The 23,783-nt window shown below is 43.6% G+C and overlaps 1 protein-coding gene across 5 annotated transcripts in view; it reads left to right on the forward strand.

The window, feature by feature from the left end:
• Positions 1 to 2,763: 2,763 nt before the first annotated feature.
• sh3bp2 (SH3-domain binding protein 2) overlaps positions 2,764 to 23,783 on the forward strand; it is a 53,005-nt gene continuing 31,985 nt past the window's right edge. For 2 of the 5 annotated variants that reach the window (XM_057321875.1, XM_057321870.1), the window contains exons 1-3: positions 11,432 to 11,844; positions 19,516 to 19,655; positions 20,164 to 20,266. In XM_057321875.1, coding sequence (XP_057177858.1) covers positions 11,759 to 11,844; positions 19,516 to 19,655; positions 20,164 to 20,266 — 329 coding nt within the window. In that variant the 5' untranslated portion in view covers positions 11,432 to 11,758. Of the gene's footprint in view, positions 2,841 to 11,429; positions 11,845 to 16,989; positions 17,172 to 19,515; positions 19,656 to 20,163; positions 20,267 to 23,783 lie in introns of those variants that run through there. The other 3 variants (XM_057321874.1, XM_057321871.1, XM_057321872.1) reach the window with 3 other exon arrangements.

The raw sequence follows: 23,783 nt of genomic DNA on the forward strand, positions 1-23,783 counted from the left end.
AAACCTAGTAAATTAATTAATGAACTTAAATATGTGAAATTCATATTTTATCAATTAGTTTATGTTTTATGATTGAACTAGTCATCTATTTAACAGTTTGCATCTTACCTTGTTTTTGATGCACTTTTTTTGTGTTTGTTCTTTATGTAAATGTTCTTGAATGTCATGTGTAGGTGGAAGATGGTGGTAAAGCATATGGAAGATAAACAATAAGACATTAGCTCACAGTCAGTTCAACATTCAACTGTTCTCATTTACATGCCACTGGCTGGAAGTCTTTTAACCGCACAGTCTCTGTGTAGTACTTCCTCTGTTTGTGGGCTGGTATCTTTATGTGGGCGGGTATCCTGCTGCCTAATATTCATTGTCACTGTTTTCAGTAGAAATGTGGCTAAACTGTTCAATTTTACAAGTATACTTTACTATTTCAGTATGTAAATTTCAGGTACTATTTCATGGCAATATGCTGTATATTGTGCAAAATACCAACTCTGTATTCCTGTTGGATGATGAAACAATGATGACACACACAAAAAAATTGTCACACATAATGTACTATTTCATGGTAGTTCTCATTGCTATGAAAATGTAAAATATGAGTGAATACAGGACAGAACTAAATTTTATCTCGTCTTGAAAAGCAGATACTGTGTGTGTCATTGCACATTTGAAACCTTTCATGAACAAGTATGAAAGCATCAGTCATGATGTTTTTCATATGTGTTATGTTGCTCTGATGCCACAGTCACACTAGACTTTGAGCATGAGAAATTAATTCGGAGGGTGCTGCAAAAATGGGCGGGAGCAACGCAAAACTTTTCTGAGTAAAAAAGGCATTCATAAATATTTTTTGGTTTTCCATCTCATATGTTTCATGACTCTGCCGCATCTTGTCATGTTTTTCTTGGTCTTGTGGCAGAGTCATGACAAAGCCTTTGGTTTTGTGTGGAGAGGAACAAATTATCATCATTATTGACATAATATGCGTCCTCTCCGGTCTTGTCATTGGCCCCGCCCCTCTCGTTTCCCGTATTGCTTCCCTGCCGTGTCTTATGTTCCTCACCTGCCCCTCGTTATCTTCCTTTGTTTGTCACCCTATAAAGTATCCTCGTGTCTATTGTCCTGTGCTCATCCGTTGTACCCTGTACGTATGTGCCTTTTGGCTGCATGTGGTGTTACCTTGTCGTTTGCCTGTTATCTTGTTTTTTGGATTACCTTGCCCTGTTGGATTCCCTTGTCTTGTGCCGTATGTATCATTTAGTCTTAGTCATTTGATAGTTTGTTTTACTTATTCCTGTTTCTTTGTTTTTTCCCTATCATGGGAAGTTTTTGTTTTAAAGTGAACCTCAGTTCTTTTTTGTCTTTTTCCCCATCGTGGGTTTTTATTTTATAATAAAGATTTCTGTTAACCCTTTCATCACCGTTGCTGCCTGCATTTGGGTTCTTCACTCACATACCCTGACAATATGTCCCTTTAGGGCCTCCGTAGAGTATTAATAATGAAGATCTGGTCATCTGAAAAAGATCAGGGTTTTTCAATCGGTAACTGGTGCAAAAGTAAAATGGATTACCTGATCCAGATTAAACTTTTTGAACAACTGGCCCCTGGTGTTCTGTTGCTCCTTGTTACATTATTTGCCTGTTGTATATAGTCCTTGCACTTCACTTGTCTTTTGTCAGTCATTGTTTGTAGTCTCACACCTGTCCTTAGTGTTACTTTTGTTCTTGTCTTTGTTTGTTTCTTTTATTAAAACTATATGCACTTAGGCTGCGTTTATACTAGTGCATTTTCCTTTAAAAACGCATATCTCTTGCTATGGTTATGGCTATGGCTGGCATTTACACTACTCCGGAGTTTTTGACCCCCGAAAAAACAGATTTTTGGAAACTCTGCAGACCCTGTTTTAGTTTGAAATCTCTGGGGTTGCGTTTCTGTGTAAATGGATGAAAAACGAGAGAACATCGAGAGCCGTCCCCGTATGCTTTTAAGTTCCCCTCTCAGTACTTCAATGTCATCTGTCGATCGGTCTGCGTGGCGCTGGATGAAATCAAACAAGCTTAATAACATGGATAACACCTCATATATCCACACGAAGATGTCCTTGCTTTTCCTCGCCATCATGTTTATTTTGTACTGGCCGGTCTGTGACTAGTTATCAACTGTCATCAACAACTAACTGTTTACATTTGTGTGCGCATGCCCAGCTCCCTAAATGGTCATGTGACATGCGTTTTTGATAGTGTAAACGCAGTATAAATGAGAATTGTTTTCGTTTTAAAACGCTGTTCTTGTACGAGTATGACAATGGGCTAGTGCAGGGGTTGGCCACCCGCAGCTCTCGAGCCGCATGTGGCTCGTCTGCCCCCCTGCTTCGGCTCATTGCAGTCTTTATAAGGCCCTGTTTATGCCTGGTAATAAGATGCGTTTTGGTCGATCCGATCACAAGTGGATGAAAGAGGCACATAATATTATGACTTTTACCTTCATGTCAAGTCCCTTACATGCCTAATGCTGCAAATGTTTTATTTTTATTATTGTTAAATTGTAATGTTATGACTTATAAAATGCCAACTATAATCATTGAAATGTAGTATGACTTCATCTTTTCTATATTTATTTATATTTTATCAGGCTTTAAAACACTGTTATAATGCCCAGTGAAGTTGGTCGATTTTATTTCACATTGACTGTAACTGTTTGTCTGTTTATGAGCAGTGGTAAATGGGAGGATCTCGAAAATAGCACATTCAAGTTCAGCACAGAGGAAGTGGACTTGTGCTCACTACTAACCACATAGTTTAAACGTACATACACAACCTTCAATATTTCATTTCAATGGGTAAGTCTTTACTATTTTGAAAGAAATGTATCCTCTTGAGGCCTTAGAAATCATTCTGGTAATAGCCGATTAATTTACATTTACATTGAAATGTTTCATCAAACTGGTTTTGTGTTCAAATATTTTGGGCTTGATTTTTGGAGATCTAGAGACACTGTAACTGCACATCCCACCGAACAAATTAAAAGGGAAGGAACTCAGGTCTGCATCCTCTTTTAGGGGATTTCAGTAGATTTTTATTTTAAGAGGATGTTGAAGGCATTAAATGAAACAAAAGAAACAAGGTATCATCCCAGTAAGGATACAGTAACGTGTCAGCATTGCCATGGTGGCAAGTTTAAGTGTATTCAAATTAGTTTAGCTATTTGTTTAAGTGGGCTGGGTTGGTTTTGGAGTTTTATTTAAAGTTTTTCCATTAGTCAGGTAGCTCAATTTAAAAATGATTTGAAAAGGATCTAGTTAAAGTCGGAAGGAGTTTCAGATATGTAAATAGGTGTCAATGGGACATTAAATAGAGTGTTTTTTTAATGGCTCTGTTTTCAATGTGCGTGTGTTGGTTGTGATTACATTGAGCCCTTTAGTGAGGGGGACACGATTTCTCAAAGTGGAATACAGGATGAAATAGCACCCCACCCCACTGCACCCATGACATTATCTGCACATGGGCTGATATTAAACTGGAATTGGGCTACTTTTAAATTGTTGCTGGGTTGTTTTTACCTGTTGATTAAAGGGTTAACATCTGACATAAATTATATTTAACTGAAATGCTTGAAATGTATATACTTTTTTTTTTCAAATGTATATTCTTCCAATGATAGAACTGTTATAGTGTGAGTTTGTTTACCTTTTAGTAGTTCATCCCAAAATCTAGAGCAGTCCAGTCCAAAATGAATATGTTCAAATTGCATTGCTTTATTTTTAAGGAGAGCACACACTCCACTGATGTAGATGTATCAGGTTGACATAAAACAAACTTAATTTCCAGAGATAAGATTCTCAAAGTAGCTAAGGATTTGTGATTAAATGTTAATTTTGTTTTTAAAAAATGGAAAATCCAGACTAAAGTCATAAAATCGAATTATGAGATAATGAGCATCAAAGTGTCAACCATTAATTTCACTATGATTTCAATTTTTTGATATTGCCTTAAGATCTTTCTTTAATATTTTCACAATGTTTTTTATAGTAAAGTGAAAGTGAAAGTGACCTATTTGTCAGGTATGGTGACCCATACCCGAAATGTGACCTCTGCATTTAACCCATCCAGAGAGTAGTGAACACACGCACAGCAAGTCGTGAACACACGTACACCCGGAGCAGTGGGCAGCTATCGTATGTAGCATGATTTTGTGTAAAAAACAGTAGGTCAGTCCCAAATCGTGCATTTATGCAATATTCTATGCCATATTGTAGCACATTTACATTTACTCATTTGGCAGACGCTTTTATCCAAAGCGACTTCAATTTCATTTTATTATTTACATTTGTTTCTGAGTGTGTGCAATCCCTGGGAACGAACCCATGACCTTGGCATGGCTAGCGCCATGCTCTATCCACTGAGCTACAGAAAAGTCATAGTATAAATAGTGTGAAAAGTATTAATAGTGTGATTAGTGTGTTTACATTGAAAATGCTACAAAAATAAGAAGTGCACTTTAAGTACCCGGATGATGCACTTATTTAACAGAATTTTTTAAGAAGCTGGACACTTCAAGCACTCAACGGTCGCAGTGTTGCTTATGCAGCAGAAGAGCTCGATCAAAGCTCACCTGTGGAGACAATTACGCTTCAGTCTGACGGTGACTGAGGTCATGTAACAAAACAAGTAACAATTACATCAAAAGTACAATGTAAATATGACCTTTGTTAACGCCTATTGTGTTACTGTATGTGTTTGACACCATTTTCATTCGTCTGGGGAACCGCTACTACTTCTGGTTAGCAAAAAGCAGTTTAGTGCATTGAGGTACGTCATTTGGGACACAACTAGTAAAACACAAAAAAATACTATAGCTGGGTTCCCTTTCTGTCGAACTCTCGACGTTGTGTCGAGCCGACAGATGGGGTTCGTCCCTGAGAACCAATCGCTTCCGACTTCTTAGAAAAGGCCAAAGAAAATTGGCGAATGAAATTTGCATGCCGGACTCCGCCCCCGGATATCCGGGTATAAAAGGGAGACGGCGTGCCTCATTCATTCACCTTTTTGTTATTCGGAGCCTTCGCTCATGTTCAACAGACTTCGCTACAAGTACCAACTACAAGACTGCCGATTCTACGACGTGGTGCAGCGGACTGTCCCTTCCTGCGGCGACTTCCCCTGGGCATCTCGGCGGTTCCAGAAGTGTTCGAGTTTTTTCTCTAAAAGAGCAAATTTCTCCAGGGTGGCATATCCCGCTGTTCTCGTGGGTGCAACACACTCATCGAGGAGGGGGACGGACACGATGTCCGCTTCCAGTATGCTGGGGCAGATGCTGTGGATACGTCCTTGCCCGCACTGCGGGCGGTTGACGATTCAGACGTTGCGTCACGGGTGGCTGTGTTCCCACGGGACACCTCGTCTGCTTCCCGTTCCGTGACGGCAGGACTACGGCCCTGCCGCCCGCTACGGCGAGCAGCGAGGGTGATATGAGGATTACTGTGAGCGCTAATCCGTCAGCCACTGGCTCGCGGACCGTTCGCACCCCGTCTCGCTCGTCTGACCGTTCACCATGAGATGGTCCCACCGTCTTGTTCCTCAACCACATATCGGAAATGGTACGTGATGATGAGATGTCTGATGCAGCATCGGAGGGTGACTTACTGGCATCAGACTCCGACGATTCCTTGAAGATTCCAAGAAGCGGTTGTTGAAATGTCAGCCATGCTTTCCTGGGCCGCCGGCATTGGGTTGCGGTGCACCGCACTGCCTCTCCCAATGCTCGCGGCTGGATACACGGTACCTCGGGCTTGAGAGCGGCTCCAAGCCGCACTTGCCCCCAGTGCCGTGTTCCCCCGGAAGTGCATGAGGAACCTAGTACGACCTGGAACGCTCCCCTTCGGCGTGTACACGTCAACTAGTTTCATCGCCCTTTCTTCCCTCGATGGTGGGGCAGCTATTGGATACGTCGATGTCCCCCAGGGGCTCGACCTAGACTCCTTTCCAAAGCACGTAGGCTTTTCGGCATCTGAGGTGTCGAGAGCTTACTCTGCTGTGGGCCAAGCTGTCCCCTCTCTCCATGCTATGGCCATCCTGCTGGTCCATCAGGCTAATGCGCAGAGAGAGCTCCACGAGGGTAAGTCCGACCCAGCGCTTATGCAGGAACTCCACGCCATGGCAGTTGACGCCCGGTGACTACGGGATACGGTCCGTCTCGGCTACGCTATCCAACTCCCCAGAAGCCCGCCCAAGTTTCTGGGCAGAGGCAAGGATGCTCCCGTGCTTCGGGCCGAGGTCGCCACCCCTCTGATGAGGAAGCGATCGTGCTCGTCCCTCTAGCCGAGATGTTCAACGGGTTTTACAGCCCGTACTTCATCGTCACCCAAAAAGTGGGGGTCGCTAGAGCTGCGTACCCTGAACAGGCACCTACTCAAGCTGCCGTTCAGGATGCTCACGCAGAAGCGCATCCTGGCATCTATCAGATGTCAAGATGGATTCATGGCAATCGACCTGAAGGATGCTTACTCTAATGTCTCAATTCTCCCTCGTCATCGCCCGTTCCTACGGTTCGCTTTCGAGGGTCATGCATATTAGTACAGAGTCCTCCCTTTCGTTCTGTCCCTGTCCCCTCGAGTCTTCACAAAGATCATGGAAGCCACCCTCACTCCCCTCAAGGGAGAGAGGTGTGCGGGTACTAAACTATCTCGACCACTGGCTCATTTGACACACTCGTAAGATCTGTTATGTACACACAGGGACCTAGTGCTTCGGCACCTAGATCGATTGGGACCACAGGTCAACTGAGAAAAGAGCAAGCACTCCTCTGTGCAGAGCATCCTCTTTTTTGGTATGGAACTCAACTCTGTCTCCATTACAGCGCGACTGATTCAGAAAGCGCTCAGTCAGTGTTGAACTGCCTGGAATATTTCAAGCAGCCAGTGGTCCCCCTGAAATTCAGAGGCTCCTGGGCACATGGCATCCTCGGCGGTGGTGATACCCCTCGGGTTGATGCACATGAGACCGCTCCAAAACTGGCTACAGAGTCGAGTTCCCTGGAGAGCATGGCACACGGGCAGCAGGCGGATGGTGATTACGCCTCTCTGCCGACGCACCCTAACCCCTGGTCTTCAATGACCTTTCAACGGATGGGGGTCCCTCTCGGGCAGGTCATGAGGCGCGTCGTGGTGATGACAGACGCATCCCTGTAGGGTTGGGGTGCCGTGTGCAACGGGCACGCAGTGTCGGGGCAATGGACGGGCCCCCGCCTGCGCAGGCATATCAACTGCCTAGAGTTGTTGGATGTGCTACTTGCACTGAAGGGGCTACAACATCTCGTGCAGGCCAAGCACGTGCTGGTCCGGCGGACAGCACAACTGCCATAGCGTATATCAACCGTCAGGGTGGCGTTCGCTCACGGAAGCTAACACGACTCGCCCGACGCCTCCTCCTGTGGAGTGAGCAGATCCCTGTGAGCCACACATATCCCAGGCGACCTGAACCAGACAGCCGATGCACTCTCTCATCAGTTGACGCCTCGCAGAGAGTGGCGTCTCCTCCCCCACGCAGTCTAGATCATTGGGTACAGTTCGGGCGAGCTCAGGTAGACCTGTTCGCCTCCCTGGACACCACCCATTTCCCGCTAGGGTACTCCCGTCTGAGCCCCCCTCGGCACGGATGCTCTAGCGCACAGCTGGCCGTGGGACAAGCGGAAGTACGCCTTCCCCCCAGTGAGCCTCATTGCACAGACTCTGTGCAAGGTCAGGGAAGAGGAACATCAAGTGTACTAGTTGCACCATACTGGCCCAACTGGACTTGGTTCTCAGAGCTAATGCTCTTGACGACAGCTCCCCCCCGGCCGATTCCCCTGATGAAGGACTGCTTTCCCAGGGGAAGAGACCTCTGGAACCTCCATGTCTGGCCCCTGGACGAGATGAGGAGATCCTGAGTGGCCTACCCCCTGCGGCGGTTGGGACCATCACTCAGGCTAGGGCCTAGTGCCTCTTCTCATCCTGGTGCTCTTCTCGAAGAGAAGACCCGTGGAGTTGCTCGATTTGGAACGTGCTGTCCTTCCAGAGACTCGAGTGTAATCTCTCCCCTTCCCTTGAACGTGTATGTAGCCGCCATTGCCGCTCATCATGACCCAGTTGCTGGTAAGTCTCTAGGACAGCACAACCTGATCAATTGGTTCCTAAGGGGTACGGGAAGGCACTGCCTCACCCGCGCTCCGTACCCACTTGCGACCTTGATGCGGTCCTGGAGCCCCTCGGAGATGCCGCCCTTTCCCACTTCATGATGAAGACGGCTCTCTGGATGGCGCTCAAGAGGGTAGCGGACCTAAAAGCATTCTCCGTGTCCACAGATTGCCTAGAACTCGGGCCCGGTGATTCTCACGCTGTCCTGAGACCCCGGCCCGGCTACGTGCCCAAAGTTCCCACCACTTTCCCTACACCAGGTGGTGAACTTACAGGCGCTCCCCACCGGGGAGGAAGACCCAACCCCTTCCGTGTTGTGTCCAGTACGCACATTGCGCCTCTGCTTGGACCGCACGCAGAGCCACAGGAGCTCTGAGCAGCTCTTTGTCTGTTTTGGAGATCAGCAGGGGGGCCATCTCAAACAGAGATTGGCGCACTGGATCATGGATGCCGTCACTATGGCGTACCTGTCCTAAGATCGCCTGCACCCACTGGGTGAGAGCTCTCTCCACACGGAGTGCAGCCTCCTCATGGGCACTGGCTCGGGGCACCTCTCTGGCAGACATCTGCAGAGCTGCGGGTAAAACCGGTATCGGCTCGAGTCTTGCAGGCATCAGGCAAGACAGGCGGCTGGTAGGGTGTACGCCTATGACAGTACCTTCCCCCCTTTCTCCTAAGGGGGTCAGCATACTAACTAGCCTCCCTTCTTCCCCCTCTGGGTGAAGAACAGGCACTCCATCCATCACTAAGCAAGCACCTCCTGCGGGCGGGCTGGGCAGAGCAGCCCTGCCCCTTAGGCCGGGTACCAACTGAGTTATCCACAACATAGCTCTAACCGGACCTAGTCCTACCGGACATTGTAACCCCCCAGCAGGGCGGTTCCGTCTGATGTATCTTCATGATTGGTTCCCACCTTGACCTTCCCTAGGTGGACCTCCACCTCGCGGTTAACTCCTTCAGTCCGCACATTCTTCCTATGAGTTCTCCCCCATCGGTGAGACCATGTTGGTATCTCCACTAAACTCCTCCCTCCGGTAGGAAGTGGTCTCTGTAGCGCATCCCCGGCTTGAGGAAGTAGCGCTTACCCAGTGGCCTTACGGTACCAGGCGGCTTCTCGCTGTTAGAGAAACAAGGCCGCCGCCTGTGAGGCCGAAGGCAGGGGCCTTCCCACCTTTCAAGTAAAGCTCTGGGACCCCCTACTTACCCACTGGTAGGTTACAATTTCGCAGTAGCGCTCACGGCTGACACGCCCAGGCCAGTGTACTGTATTTCGGGGAAACTATGAGTTTAAACGCAGTAACCTACAAATAATTAATGGTGATTAACCATTAATTATTTTATACACTTTACCTGATGCAGCAGAGCTAATAACAGCGACAAACTAAATACACTCGTCCACCGAGTGATCAGCAGATCGTATATCAACTTTAAGAAATATTACTCCCCTGGCCTGGAAAAACAATATTCTTACTGTAGTACAGTACCACTTCAGAAATCTTAATGAAATCAAGCAGTTTAAGTGACGTTGATAAGTGAAAAATAAACATAAACAATTCGAGCGTGGATACACATGCGGTTTATTTATCTACACTAGGGGGAACTAAAATCAACTAGCTAACACCAACCAAACATTAACAAACAAACATAAAAACATAAAACAGTAGAGAATGAAAGAAATAGATAAAGCAAAGAAAATGGCAGTATTAAATCAGCTATTCACATCTGCATGAACCATCGAGGACAAACTCCTTATTTAAAAGGGGCAAAGCTTATACGCAACTGGTTAGCAATAGTTCAGATACTTGCATTGGCTTCTTTGTTTCTCGGGACACGTGCTGGCGCGCGTATCAAAGGGTCCTGATGGGTTCAGAGGAGCCGTGAGTCCGTTGGATTTAGCTGACACAAACTGCCGGAAGAAGCTATCTCTGAGCAGAGACGGGTCTCGAGAGGTTGAAAGAAACGAACGAGCACGAGTGCGAACTCACACAAGCAAACGAACATACACAAAAAGAGCAAGCTTTCCTGCGTGTTCAGATGTTTTAACACAGAGGGTGTCACGCCCCTCCAAGGTGGGCGATCCAATGTGATGACATAGTTTTGGGCGCGAAAACATGTTTCTTTGTCCGGCACACTAACTCATTTGCATTTATGGTCGCCTGGGAGTTTGGAGCAGGAATAGACTTAGAATAGAATAAAATGAGTATGGTATAAAATACATTACTGTGCTATACACCATATTCTAAGACATGAAAAGGGAAACACGTAGATATGAAACATGAAGGGGTTACAATTACATTGACCTGTAGTTTGGACAAGGATGTAAATATACACAGAATACCACTAAGCACATATGCCTTTGAGGTTATAGGTGAAGGAGAATAACATAGAGACAAGCATACAATGTGGAGATTCATGTGTATACACTTTAAACCAGTCTTTTGTGGCTAAGGAAAGAGAAAGAGACATTCTTTTGGAAGAATTTGAGGCTCTCAGTCCCTGGGGCCACATGGCTTTTCTCACTTTGGTTAACAGTCCTGTCCTCCCCCAAGAACCTCCTTTGAAGTCTAGAGGAGAGTATGCGAATCTGTCCTGGTCAGTGATGAAGGTGTTGAGAATAGGACATTTGGCCAGACTTGTTGGTGCCTGGTCGTAGTCCTGCTGAGAGGTTACTGTGTTTTACGATCACAGATGGTAAACTTTGATCCGACCATACCCTACACCAGTCACCGTCGCTTCGCTAGAGATTGTGACAGGGCACAGTGTTGTGGCGTTTTCCATAGGAACCCCATCTGTCGAGAGACCGACAGAAAGGGAACGTCTTGGTTACGGATGTCAATATGTCTCATGTACAGCTGCTTTGTAACAATGAAAATTGTAAACAGCGCTATATAAATAAAGTTGAGTTGAGTTTAAAGGAAGTTGACCATATTTGGCATCTAATGTTAACTATTTGTATGCTGAAAGGAAATAAATTCTAAACACTAGAAAAAGGAAAAAAGTCAGATGATTTAGAATACAAATAACACCTCTCTACATGTTTATCAACAAGGTATTTTTATGTCTGAAGTATAAAAATGTTTGGCAAATAACATATAAATTATGATTAAAAAACAATGACATGAAGTCAGACCTATTGTCTGACTTTGTAGTTTGTAGTCTTAGTTTGTATTATAGAACCTTTGGTTTTATAAATGAACATAGATGCTTACAATTGGATTCGGAGAGGTCATGCAATTGTATTTCTGTAATACAGTTGCAGGTTTGTTAGACTAGCCATGTGTCAGACTACATCATTTCATAGTAAAGGATGTGGAAAGTCCCTATTCTACTTTGAACTTGAGTCCCAAGAAAGGGACTTTGGCCAGTCAGTTTATCCATACAGCCACCAAAAGGAAGTGACATTATAGACAAAAAGTACACCAGTGTGGGCCATGAGAGGAAATGACTTGCACTGTGCATGAGGCTGAGATCACAGGCTGTCTCTGCTCAACCACGCTATCAGTTGTGCCTGAAACTTTAACTGACTCTTTAAACTTCCGATTACAAGTATCAACCAAGAACATGGTGACAAACACAGGCCTGTACGAATGGCTCTTTCGGTAAAAAACAAACAATCTTTGGGTTATTCACAACATTCTCATGGGAAAATGTGCTTACAAAACCAAATTAAGAGGTAAGTCTGTGGGTTCCTTCTACCTATATGCATTTCAACCAATGTATAAAATTTCAACATACATTTTATGCATTGGTTGAAAGTATGAGAGTATTTTTTGTACAGGTTATTGTTGTTAATGGTTTAATCCAATAATTTGATTTAGTATTAATCTTATAAAATACAAAATTATTATTATTTTCTGAGTTGAACTTGGGAGCTCACTTTTGTTAATCAGTTTTGTAGTTGCATAGGTCTGTAAACGGTTGCTTTTCTGAAGTGCCATCCCCAAATCAACTAACTTTTAAAGTCATTGCCCAGGGTGTAGCTATGAGTAGAGTAGAGTTTGATGGGGGCAAGATTACATTTACATTTATTCATTTGGCAGATGCTTTTATCCAAAGCAACCTGCAATTAGGAGAGCATATAACATTTTCATCATTCTAAGCAGTACCGATAGTTACAAGGCCATGTTACTAGGAGGATTAAAGCTGAATTAAGCAAAGGAAAGAACAACATGAAAGACTTTTTTTAATTAGACATAAAACATAGACGGTTATTGGTTAGTCAGATAAATGCAGAACAGGTATGTTTTGAGTTGTTTTTTGAAAGTTGCTAAGGATGCTGCTATTCGAGTGGAGGCTGGCAGTTCATTCCACTACAGGGCAACCGAATGAGTAAAGGTTTTTGCAAGCGATTTGGTGCCTCATTGTGATGGAACAACCATGCGTGGTTTCATTTTGGCCCAATTAACTGTACATATACTGTATACTTTTTATGTTTGTATTCTCAGCTGAATACATATGCAGCTTGGTGAGTCTGATTAAGTATTTTATAACTGTATTTTACTAATAGTAAAATTAGTTAAAATTTATATTTCTTAATATTTATTTTTGTGTCTTATGGAATATCATACACAGACAATCATAGTTAATATTTTCATAACATTCTAATTCAGAACAGCATTTGTGCGTCTCTCTCTCTCTGTCTTCCGATGGGGGAAGAGTGTGCGCGCAGGGGGATCAGTGTAAACAAAGCGCATTTACATATATTTCTGAACTTGGACCGCTGTTGAAAGTTGATGTCAAGATGTCAAGTGCTTAATCGACACGTAAAAGACACCCAACTGCAGTGGTGGGAGGCATGAGTATTGAGAAGACCCAAGAGCCACTTAAAAAAAGACTGCAACAGTAAGGTGTCAGGAAAACAGACTTGTGCAGCATGATTGAAAATACTAATGGTAATCGTAATCTAATTGAATCATGACACCAGTAAGAATTACACCTAATGAATTTATGTTCTCAGTTAACTTTTCCACTAACTTAACGCTACTATCTTTAATCAAAAACATTAAGCTCTTCTTAAAAACATTAAGCTCCTCTCCCCCTCTCAACAACAACTCTTTACCACATGACATAAGCAACAAAAAACAATCAAACCAATCAAAAAGTGAAGGGTAAAATATAGCCCCTCCATATGCTTTTTTCTCATTTCAAAACAGAAGCTGTTTCACTCGGATATATGTCATGATACAGAAAAGAAGTCAATCTCACCTTATGTTTCATGGTGTCTTTAAAGATAGCACTGCTAAGCTGCAAAGTTAGCTCACTAGCTGTCACTTTGACTCATCACATTGAGTAAGCTCAAATGTCAATTTGCAGATGTTGAAGAGAAAATTTACAAGCATCTCTAATTTTCTAAAGAGAAAAGTAGAACAGGGGAGTGTAGGTCTGAGGAAGGTGAGAGTAAGGTCAGTTTTTTATTCATTTTGGAAATGGTCTGTTCTATATTTGTGTATGTGACGAGGGAGGCGTGACGAGAGCCATGGGAGGAGGAAGCGAGGCCGGTGGCGCGAGTGATAAATAATGAGTGTCAGCTGGGCGTTACACCGGTCTCGCTTCCTCCTCCCACGGCTCTCGTCATGCCTCCCTCGTCACAGTGTACAATAAAAGTATATCGAAAATAATTGGCCTAACTAAATATTTTCTTTTTATTTGGATCGCACATATACAGTATATTTGCTGATGTATAATTATTTTTTAGGGAAAAGAACTACACTATTTAAAGAGTAAATATTTGCTAAAATCATGTTGTTACATTAACCAGAAATGGTGTATCAGATATTACACTTAATTCTTTCTTTTTGGTGTGTCACCCCAAGATTTACTGTGGCCTCCTCCAGCCACCCCAATAAAACTTTTGTTACGTAAACATAGATCTAGACAATGCTATATCAATCCGTGTCAGCAAAGTCTGCATCAGTTCAGGATATTAATCAAGTTGTCAACATGGTGCGTCGCGCAGATCACTCCGGTTTCTCCATTTTAATTTAACCATAGTTTTCATTATAGTATAGAAATTAATCAACCATGTTTTTGGTAGATTGATTACCATTTTTGCACAGTTTAACTACACAAACCGTGTTTCAACTATGTTTACTGTAGCAAAACCATGCTTAAATTGTGGTTAACATGAAGTGTGTTTACATACACAGTCTTACTCCGCTTGTGGTTATTAAGCTGATAACGTGTAAGAAAATGGTTATCTTTTATCAAGAAATGGTCATAAACAGCAAAACGATAGGCTCAGGCAGTTTTTGGCCGCTACCCGATTTTGTGGGGCGGCACACATTGGCTCTGTGGTTAGCACGGTTACCTCACAACAAGAAGGTTCCAGTCCCAGCTACGATGGCAAGCCTTTCTGTCACCCCTTTTCCACCAAGGCAGTTTGAGTGCTGGTTCGGAGCCAGAGCCTAGTTTCAAATCGGTTCTTTGTCTTTCGACACCGAAAGCACCAGCTCCAAACCAAGAAAAGTGGCTCGTAAGGGCCTGGCATAGTTCGAGCGAATTGCGTTTACGTTCTGTGTTTTGGAAAATGCTAACGTTAGCCTGCTAGCAATGAGCCATTTCACCATTCAAAGCCACGCCTCCTCAAAAACACATGAGCACGCGCAATATCATTACTAAAATATTGGAAGTAAATAACAGTTTTAAAATGGGATTAGATGCAAGTTTCCAGTTGTGTAGCATGATGTGTCAGTGTGTAAAGTTTGCTCATTACTTGATATAAATAGTTCACGATTAGATGCTGGGTCATGCTGTCGTTAAGATAATTCGTAAAGGTATGCAATATAATCGTACCTGTAAACGTTGGGTACCAAAATCTCGAAGACCCGCGATCGTGTTCCAGGGGGTCCCAGGGCTGTTTGTAAATGTGTTCATGGGAGAAATAACAAAACAGGAGGGTGACGGGCTGACAATGTGAGACTCACAGCCAAAACGCGAGTGTTGACAGGTATGAACATAATGCGTCATTAATAAATCCCATCAAAATCAAATCAAATCAAACCTGCACCCCCCCCCCCTCACCATCATGAACAGCACTGTGGCAGCAGTGGAGTCATTCAGGTTCCTTGGCATCACCATCTCTCAGAACCTGAAGTGGGCCAATCACATTGGCTCCATTGCTAAAAAAGCCCAGCAAAGGTTGTACTTCTTACTGTACATCAGCTGAAGAAGTTCAACCTACCACAAACTCTATTAAAACAGTTTTACTCAGCTATCATAGAGTCTGTCCTCTGCACATCCATCACTGTCTGGTTTGGCTCAGCCACAAAGTCAGACATCAGAAGACTACAGAGGATGGTTCAGACTGCTGAGAAGATCATTGGTGCTCCCCTGCCCACCCTCCAAGAACTGTATACATCCAGAGTGAGGAAAAGGGCTCAGAAAATCACCCTGGACCTCTCAGATCCAAGCCATCATCTCTTCACAATGCTGCCGTCTGGTCGGCGCTACAGAGCACTGAGCACCAAAACCCACAATGGGGCAAAACAGGGATACTTAATAATAAAACAAAACACAGAAAGGGAAAGTCCAAACAGGAACAGTCTTTGACGCGAGACACGAACGGGATGTAGACGGCATGAACAAAACACAGCAAATACAATGCAACGACACAGGACTGGGAATACACTGGATTTATAAAGGGGAAAACTAACAAGGATAATAGGACAGGGATAGTGACGGGCAGGTGACAAGACTTAACATTAAAAGGAAACTAGCGGGAAGATGATTGGGACAGGTGAGGGAGATGAACACTAACAGAGAAACAAGGGGGCGGAGTTAAACAAAAGACAGGAGGACACGCGGCGAAATGTCACAACAAACCGCCACGTGTCTCCACACAAGACAAAACATATACACAAGACATGGTACTGTCACGACCGTGTCCACAAGACACGAAAACTCCGAATAGGAAGGACAGGACCCTGACATCTACCTCTTGAACAGTTAAATGTTTTCACACACCGTGCAATTAATAACTCTGTGCAATAATAATTAAGTGCAATATTAATTATTTCCTCCAGATAATACACTATCTATTTTTATACAACTTTTTCTGTAAATTATATTTCATTCATTCTGCTGTATATAGCACATACCTTGTACTACAATCGTCTATTCTTATTTTTTACTTGTACATATTTACATACATACATAGCTTTACACTCTCTATATCTTTATCTTATTTTTATTGTATTGTATTTCTTAATTTTTATACCCATAGGCCCTTATTTAAATCATTGTGTACTGTATTCTATTGTGTTATGGTCTCTGTGTACTGTTGTTGCTGTTTCTGTGTTCTGGATGCTCCTGGCACCAAAACAAATTCCTTGTATGTGCAAACATACTTGGCAATAAAGCTCTTTCTGATTCTGATTCTGATCATACCTACCTGTCCAGAAGAAACACAGCAACCATGCCATCATCTTTTGAAACCCTTTGACTCCCGCATGGAAAAGCAACACCGATCTTAATTCTGCTTTCACCTCTTTGCTGGTCAAGACCTTTTTTAATCATGGCAGTTTTTAGTGTCGTTATACATATTTAATTACAAATTTTCTGCATTTTTGTCTTTTATTAATAAAAATATTATTGGACCACTTTACTATTGATTGCTATCAGGATGTGAAGAGACTTGTATCCAGCATGAAAAAAAGGTTTCTGGTCAGGATCGACTACTCTGCTTTTAAGTATTAGAATTATAATACTTTTTGATGTATTTGTACCCATCTCCGCGGGTAGGGAATAGCAAACTCTGCTATGTGCCACCAGCAGTGCATCCTGCAGCCCAGGATGGGCTTGAACTTCCTAGAGGAAATGTAGAGTTTCCTGTCCTTTCTGTGTCCTGGCCAGATCGAAGGTTTTGCTGGAGGTTTAGAGATGTATCAGTAAATTCTGTGGTGGAGAAGAAAATGTTTTCAAAGTCCCAAGTTTCTTCTTGAAGTTTAGTATGTTCAGAGAGAGAACAGCATTGCAGAACATCACAATATGTGTCAGTCGGAGGTAAGCTTTCATTGTTCAGTCTGTTGGAAAGGAGGGAGTAATTCTGGGGTCATGGAACTATGTGTGTGGGAAGGTATTTGTGGTTTGAAATTAGGTTGAGCAGATGTATATCATTATATGCAGTCTTTACTAATGTGCTGTGTGGAAATGGTAGATGGGCTGTAGTAGAAAAGTTATGTTAATGCTTTTTGTTTACCAGTTGTGTTTACGTTTTGTTATTTAGTGATTTATTATTATTTTAGACTGTGTATTGACTGAATTTGCTAACTTTGTCACTGTTATAGCTACTAGGTGTTCTCTAACATTGTTACAGCTGTAACTGAGTGTAATACAGTTCAAAGTAGGAAAGGAAGGAGGCGGGAACCGGCGAACATTAAACAAACTTTTAATCAAATAAACAAACAATAACACGGAAATAGAAGGAAAGAACATAAATACAAACTTAACACATGTCCGGGCCCGGTCCTCTCTCGTCAGTAGTCCTGTCGCTTGTCCTCTTATGCTCCCGATCTCCTCCATGAGACATGCGGGACCGGTGTGCGTACAGCTGATTTCCACTATCACTCACGCCACCGACCCCGCCTCGTTGCCCCACGGCTCTCATCCCGCCTTCCTTCCTTCCTTGCTACATACCCCCATCGCCCCTCACAGGCCGGGGGTACCACCGACGTGACGAGAGAACAGAAATGGAAGCACCAGGAGCGACAGGGACGAGAGATGGGAGAGGGGAGAAAAAAAAAAACTGGTCCGGTTCCTTGACACACTGTCGCTCGGTCCTCACCCAGCCGAGAGGCTCTTCCTCACGGTGCCATGCGGTGGTACTGGACGTTCGGTGGACGGCTCGATCCTCCTCCGACCCCTGGCGCCGGTGATGGCTCCTCCGGCTGAGGGCAGCCGGCAGCGAGTCTCCCGTCTCCTGCTCCTCCCCTTCACGGCGGACGGCAGCAGACTCCGGTCCACGGAGACGACTCCTCCACTCCCTCTCGGACGGCAGCCACCCCACCTCGACCCAGTAGCACGGCAGCGAGCTCTCCGTCCCAGCTGACGCATACTTGCTCCAGCACCACCGCATAGGGCAGCCTCCTCAGCACCGCGATTGCCCCTCGGCGGCGAGGGCTCTTCGACAGCATGTCCCTCCTTCCTCCCGGGTTTCGGCACCAATGTAACAATGTTCGTATAAAAGGAAGGAAGGATGCAGGAACCGGCAAACTTTAAACAAAATTTAATCCAAATAAACACAACAAAACGAGAGTAAAAGGCCGGCAACCACCTCACGGTCGACTGCCGGCCACAAGAACTTAAATACAAACTTAACACATGTCCGGGCCCGGTCCTCTCTCGTCAGTAGTCCTGTCGCTCGTCCTCTTATGCTCCCGATCTCCTCCGTGACACATGTGGGCCCAGTGTGCGCACATCTGATTTCCACTATCACTCACGCCACCGGCCCCGCCTCGTTGCCCCACGGCTCTCGCCCCGCCTTCCTCGCTACACTGAGGTTTTAGTATTTTGATATTTAAGGTTACATTTTTCCTTAATGGTAGCCATAAATTTTAATTAAAATGGATAGTTTACCCACAGTAGTTTAACTTATTCAACCTCCAGTTATCCCAAGCCTTGCATTTCAGAGCACAAATGGTTTTTATTTCATAAATATGGGACAGACGTCACAATATTGCCTAAACCAAGGTCATAAATTTGGAGTAAAACACTGGTTTGACCAAACAATATAACAGGAAGTTAAGTATGTAGGAAGCAATTATCTGGGCTTTTTGTAAAGCAGTGCAGCTTCTTTTTCTTCTTTTGGACAAAATATTTGCTTATTAAAGGGATAATCCACCAAAAAATGAAAATTCTGTCATCATTTGCTCACCCTTAAGTTGTTCCAAACCTTCTGTTGAACACAAAGAAAGTTATTTAGGAGAATGTTGGCAACTGACAGTTCTGGGACATCATTGACTACCATAGTAGGAAACATTTTTGTATTTTTTGTTGTTGTTCTGTTGAACACAAAATGAGATATTTAGAATAAATTAAGCAGTTCTGAGGCACCTTTGACTATCAGTTTAATTTTTACTATGGTAGTCAATGATGTACCAGAACGGTCACTTGCTAACGTTCTTCCAAATATCTTTCTTTGTATTCAAAAGAATTAATACAGGTTTAGAAAAACTTGGGGGGGATTCATGACAGAACTTTGCAAAGCAGAACAGCTTTGCAACAATACAAAATTGTGCTATATAAATAAAATTTAATTTAATTTAATTTGCTGTATTTGCTGCTAATGACACGGAAATGTCACAGCAGCTTTAGTACTGTTATTATTAATCTTTCTTCTTGGTTGTAGAAGCATGGCTGCTCCAACAGTCTCCTGGCCCCTTCCTATGAGGGCTATTGGAGCTCAGAATCTGCTCACCATGCCAGGAGGAGTGACCACATCTGGATATCTGCACAAGAAAGGGGGTAGCCAGTTCAGCCTGATGAAATGTAAGTTATCACAGTTCACTGGAATCTGTTACAGACATTTATAGTAAACCACCTCTGTTTATGACATGAAGCTTAGTCCATGTTTCCGTCTGTGCTCTGACTGTGTTAGGGCAAATGTTAAGGAATACATATAAATAGGGTTGCATTCACTCCAACAGCGACTTTGTGCCCATAACTTGCTATAAGGTTGTTTATAAAGGCGTCCCTATATTTCTTATGGTCCACGGACACTCGTGACTCCCATTGATAGTCGCCTCTTGAAAATCGCTCATCTTTTGCATGAAGTTAAACCTCACTGAAATGAATAAGGTCATCTCACTCTGTTACTACTAGTCGTATGCGGTGTGAATGCAGATTAAGCCAATAAATATCCATTATTAATATCTTTTATGAAAAATAAACGCGTTTGTAAGAAAAGCTTACAAACTTACGTGATAAATTGTTGACATGATTGTGCTGTTGAATGTTACTTGAAAGAACATATATTGAGTATCTGCCAATCCTACAGGGCCTCTCCGGTTTGTCATAATTCACAAAGGCTGTGTGTACTATTTCAAGAGCAGTACTTCAGCTACACCACAAGGAGCATTCTCTCTTAAAGGCTACAACAGGTCGGTTACATCAATTCGTCAGAAGTCTTTATAATTGTCCTTAGCTGCTGCCACTGCGTTTGTTTAGTTGCAGTGCAAATTTATCGGTGGTCTTCAGTTACAAGCACCCATACTAAGTTTCACATATATAAAAGTTCACTTGATTGCTGACCACATCCTGTCCACAGTGCATTCTTGAATAAAGTATTACGTTTCTGTTCTGCACTGAACCGGTCTTCATGAAGTTTTATTAGCAGTGCTGCATTCATGTCTATTAAATATTCTGTTTAATGTAATTGATTATTTTTAACGTATAAGTAATGCTAGTATGTGCTGAGCATGTAATTAATATTGTCACCTCGGAATTAAAGGGTTCTATCTTGCAAAACATTATTTAAGGCAATAATGTTCAAGCAACACAGAGAGTTTACTTATATGTTTTAAAGCAAAAAATTGTTGTAAAAAGGTGTTGACATGCATACAAAAGTTGCATTTAATGCTTTCTATGACATTTATTTGATATTTTAGGATGAATCTTTTTTTCTTGTTCAAGTTAAGCATAAAAGGCAGTGCTAACTATTTTGTCTAGTGCAGATGTTAATTTTAGGTAGGAACCTGGGCCGGTATTTGTCACAGTCACCAGCTGGTGTGCCCTTCATGCTCAACCAGTGGGCACTCCCCTCGTCATCTGGACTGCCGTTATTATATTACATTTCCCATAATCCTTTGCCTGCATTCATTTTTGTTTAATCACCCACACCTGTGTTTTGTTATCTGGTTTGTCACTACGTATTTAAGTCTGTGTATCAGGTTGTTTGTTTCAGTCATTGATGTTACATGTTTCTGGTGAAGTTATATGTTTTTTTAAATCTGGTTTCTAGTTTCTTGTTGCTTTCTTGTTTTAATGTTAATAAATCTCGAACTGCATTTGGATCCGCTCCCTGCCTGGTTCCCTACATAACAGAACGACTGACCACATGGATCCAGCAGTAATGATCATCCGCCTCCCCAAGGCATTCCTCGAGGACCACATTCAGATTTTCTTAGACGCTGCCAATTCCTCTGATCTCCCAGACTATGCTTTAATATATTTATTTTGTTATGGTCTCAATGAGTATTTAGTAAGTTTGCATTAACATGTAATCAGATACAGAGAGAAAAAGCATATTTGGCGTGCTGTCCAGTGAGGCGGGATGCTCCAAAAAAATGTCATAGGACGGAGGCGAGGGACGGCTTTATATAGCATCTACTCCATGCTGATTGGTTGGATTACATTAGCATGCTCCTCCCGAACTTAGTTAAACTTTATTATAAGCACAGAAAAACCGTGATGGTCCTTGGGGGTCATTAATTGAGTTCCTGGACTTTGCATTGAGGCATTGCCGCTGCTCCTAAATATTTTTTGGGAGGGGGCAGTAAGCCTCAGGGTCCAAGGAACCGGTCGATATGGCCGCCACATCAGAATCTCTCCACAAGATGGTCGCCAGCCCAGAGTCTCTCCACAAGCCTCCAGCCGTCATGCCAGTTGTGCCTGGAAGTCTAGTGGTCCTGGAAGCGAATGTTGAAACGGTCCCTGAGGAGCTGGTGACGGAGCCAGCAGGGCTGGACGCCAGGGCGGGGAGGGCTGGCGGCCATGACTGCTGGAGGGTCAGGCATGGTGGCCATCTTGCAGAGAGGCTCGGGGCTGGTGGCCATCTTGCAGAGAGGCTCGGGGCTGGCGGCCATCTTGTGGAAATGCTCTGGCGCTCTACCGCTGACTCTGCTGCCGGCTCCAACCTGGCGCCCTGCCACTCTGCTGCCTGCTCCTCCCTGGTCTTCATGGGCCTCGTCCTCCATCTCGCCCGCTGTTACGCCTCCACCTCCCTCCTGGAGTCAATGTGGAGTGTCTGGAAGCCACTCTTTGAAGGGGGACTTTGTCACAGTCACCAGCTGGAGTGCCCTGCATGCTCTATCAGAGAGCCCTCCAGCCATCATGGTCGCCATGACAGTGGTCCTAAGTCTAGTTGTCCCGGTAGTGCTGGTGAGATGGCCCCAGAGGAGCCAGTGGCGGATCAGAGCCAGCAGGCCAACTCATTAACCTTCTCCCAAAATGTTGTGAATGTCTCCATAATTAATACACCTGGTGAGTTGATTCAGGTGTGTCATATTAGAAGCAACTGACAATAGTCTCTCCCAAACGTGGGAGCGAGGGGAGGGTCGGCCAATTTGTACTTAATACTTAAGTACAAATACTCAAAAAGTGTACTTAAGTACAGTACTCAAGTAAATGTACTTCATTACCCACCTCTGAACTAAATAAACCACCAAATCAGGGTATTTAGCCTATTATGTACTTTGCAGACGCCACAAATTGGGTTTTACTAATATAATCTTTAATTTCGTCATTTAAAACACCTCTCCCCTTTAAACTTTAAAACTGCGCACCTCGCGGTCTCTCAAGTCCTTAGGACTTGCCACTAGGGGCTAGTGATGGCGCTGAGGGGACAGAGACATGTGGTGGACAGAGAGAGGCCAATCCACATTATACACACATAAATTCTGTACTCCCCTGCATAGGCGTAATTGTGGGCAGCACTTTTTTGTATGAATTTGCTAAAAGGCATTTATTAATGAAACCACATCTACACATTATTTTTCATAATCAAATTTATACATTTAACAAACTTCTTTGTGTGCAAGATAAAAAGGCATGCAGCCCGTACATTCTGTGCGCATTCTAGTTATGCTCTATGGATCATCAGTACTGTTGCACGTTCTCGTTATGCTGCATTGCTATGGATCATCTTGTTATGCTAAATTGCAATGAATTTGCATTGTTTTTGCGCGTTCTCGTTATGCTGTATTGTTCTCAATGGTATGTGTGATTTCACACACAAGAAATGATTTATTAGGCTGCTTTATAACTAACTTTTAAAAGCAGCTTTGAGCCAAGAATTTATTTACTCTTAAGTCAATTCTTAGCAGTGTTCTTGTGAGTAATGCTCAGAAGCTTGATAAACACGGGCCCAGATCAACCTGCGGTGGGTCTCCCTTGGCTGAGGGTGTCTTGTGATAAAGGGCCAAAACACCCAATGAGGCTGAGGTGCACAACTGACGATGTGTCGCATTGATTGGAACCATACAAAGTGCATTATCAGCAGCACCTCTGCAGACATGAGATGTCTCTCTGATAATGGCAAGGAAAGGTAAGTATGCTATGTATTTCTATAATAATGTATCCCCCAAACACAGAGGATGCCTACCCGACGAACCCAGTGAAACCTCAGACGTCCTTTCCTCTATTCATATTCTTGACTGCTTCCCCTGTCATGCATAAGGCGTGGGAAATGTTCTATTGGGGAATTCAACTGGGCTGAAATAGTGGGATTATAACACCTAGTCCTATTAAGCGAAGAATTTGTATTATTGAAAAGCAAGACAAAATATAAAAAGCACGTTTTTACCATTCAGTTTATGCAATAGTGAAAAATTGGCAAAATTTATTGAAGAAATGCGGAAAAACCATGTTCGGTATTCGGTCTTCGGCCAAGTGTTTCAT

The sequence above is a fragment of the Triplophysa rosa genome, linkage group LG22, assembly GCF_024868665.1.
Source record: "Triplophysa rosa linkage group LG22, Trosa_1v2, whole genome shotgun sequence".
Lineage (NCBI taxonomy): Eukaryota > Metazoa > Chordata > Actinopteri > Cypriniformes > Nemacheilidae > Triplophysa > Triplophysa rosa.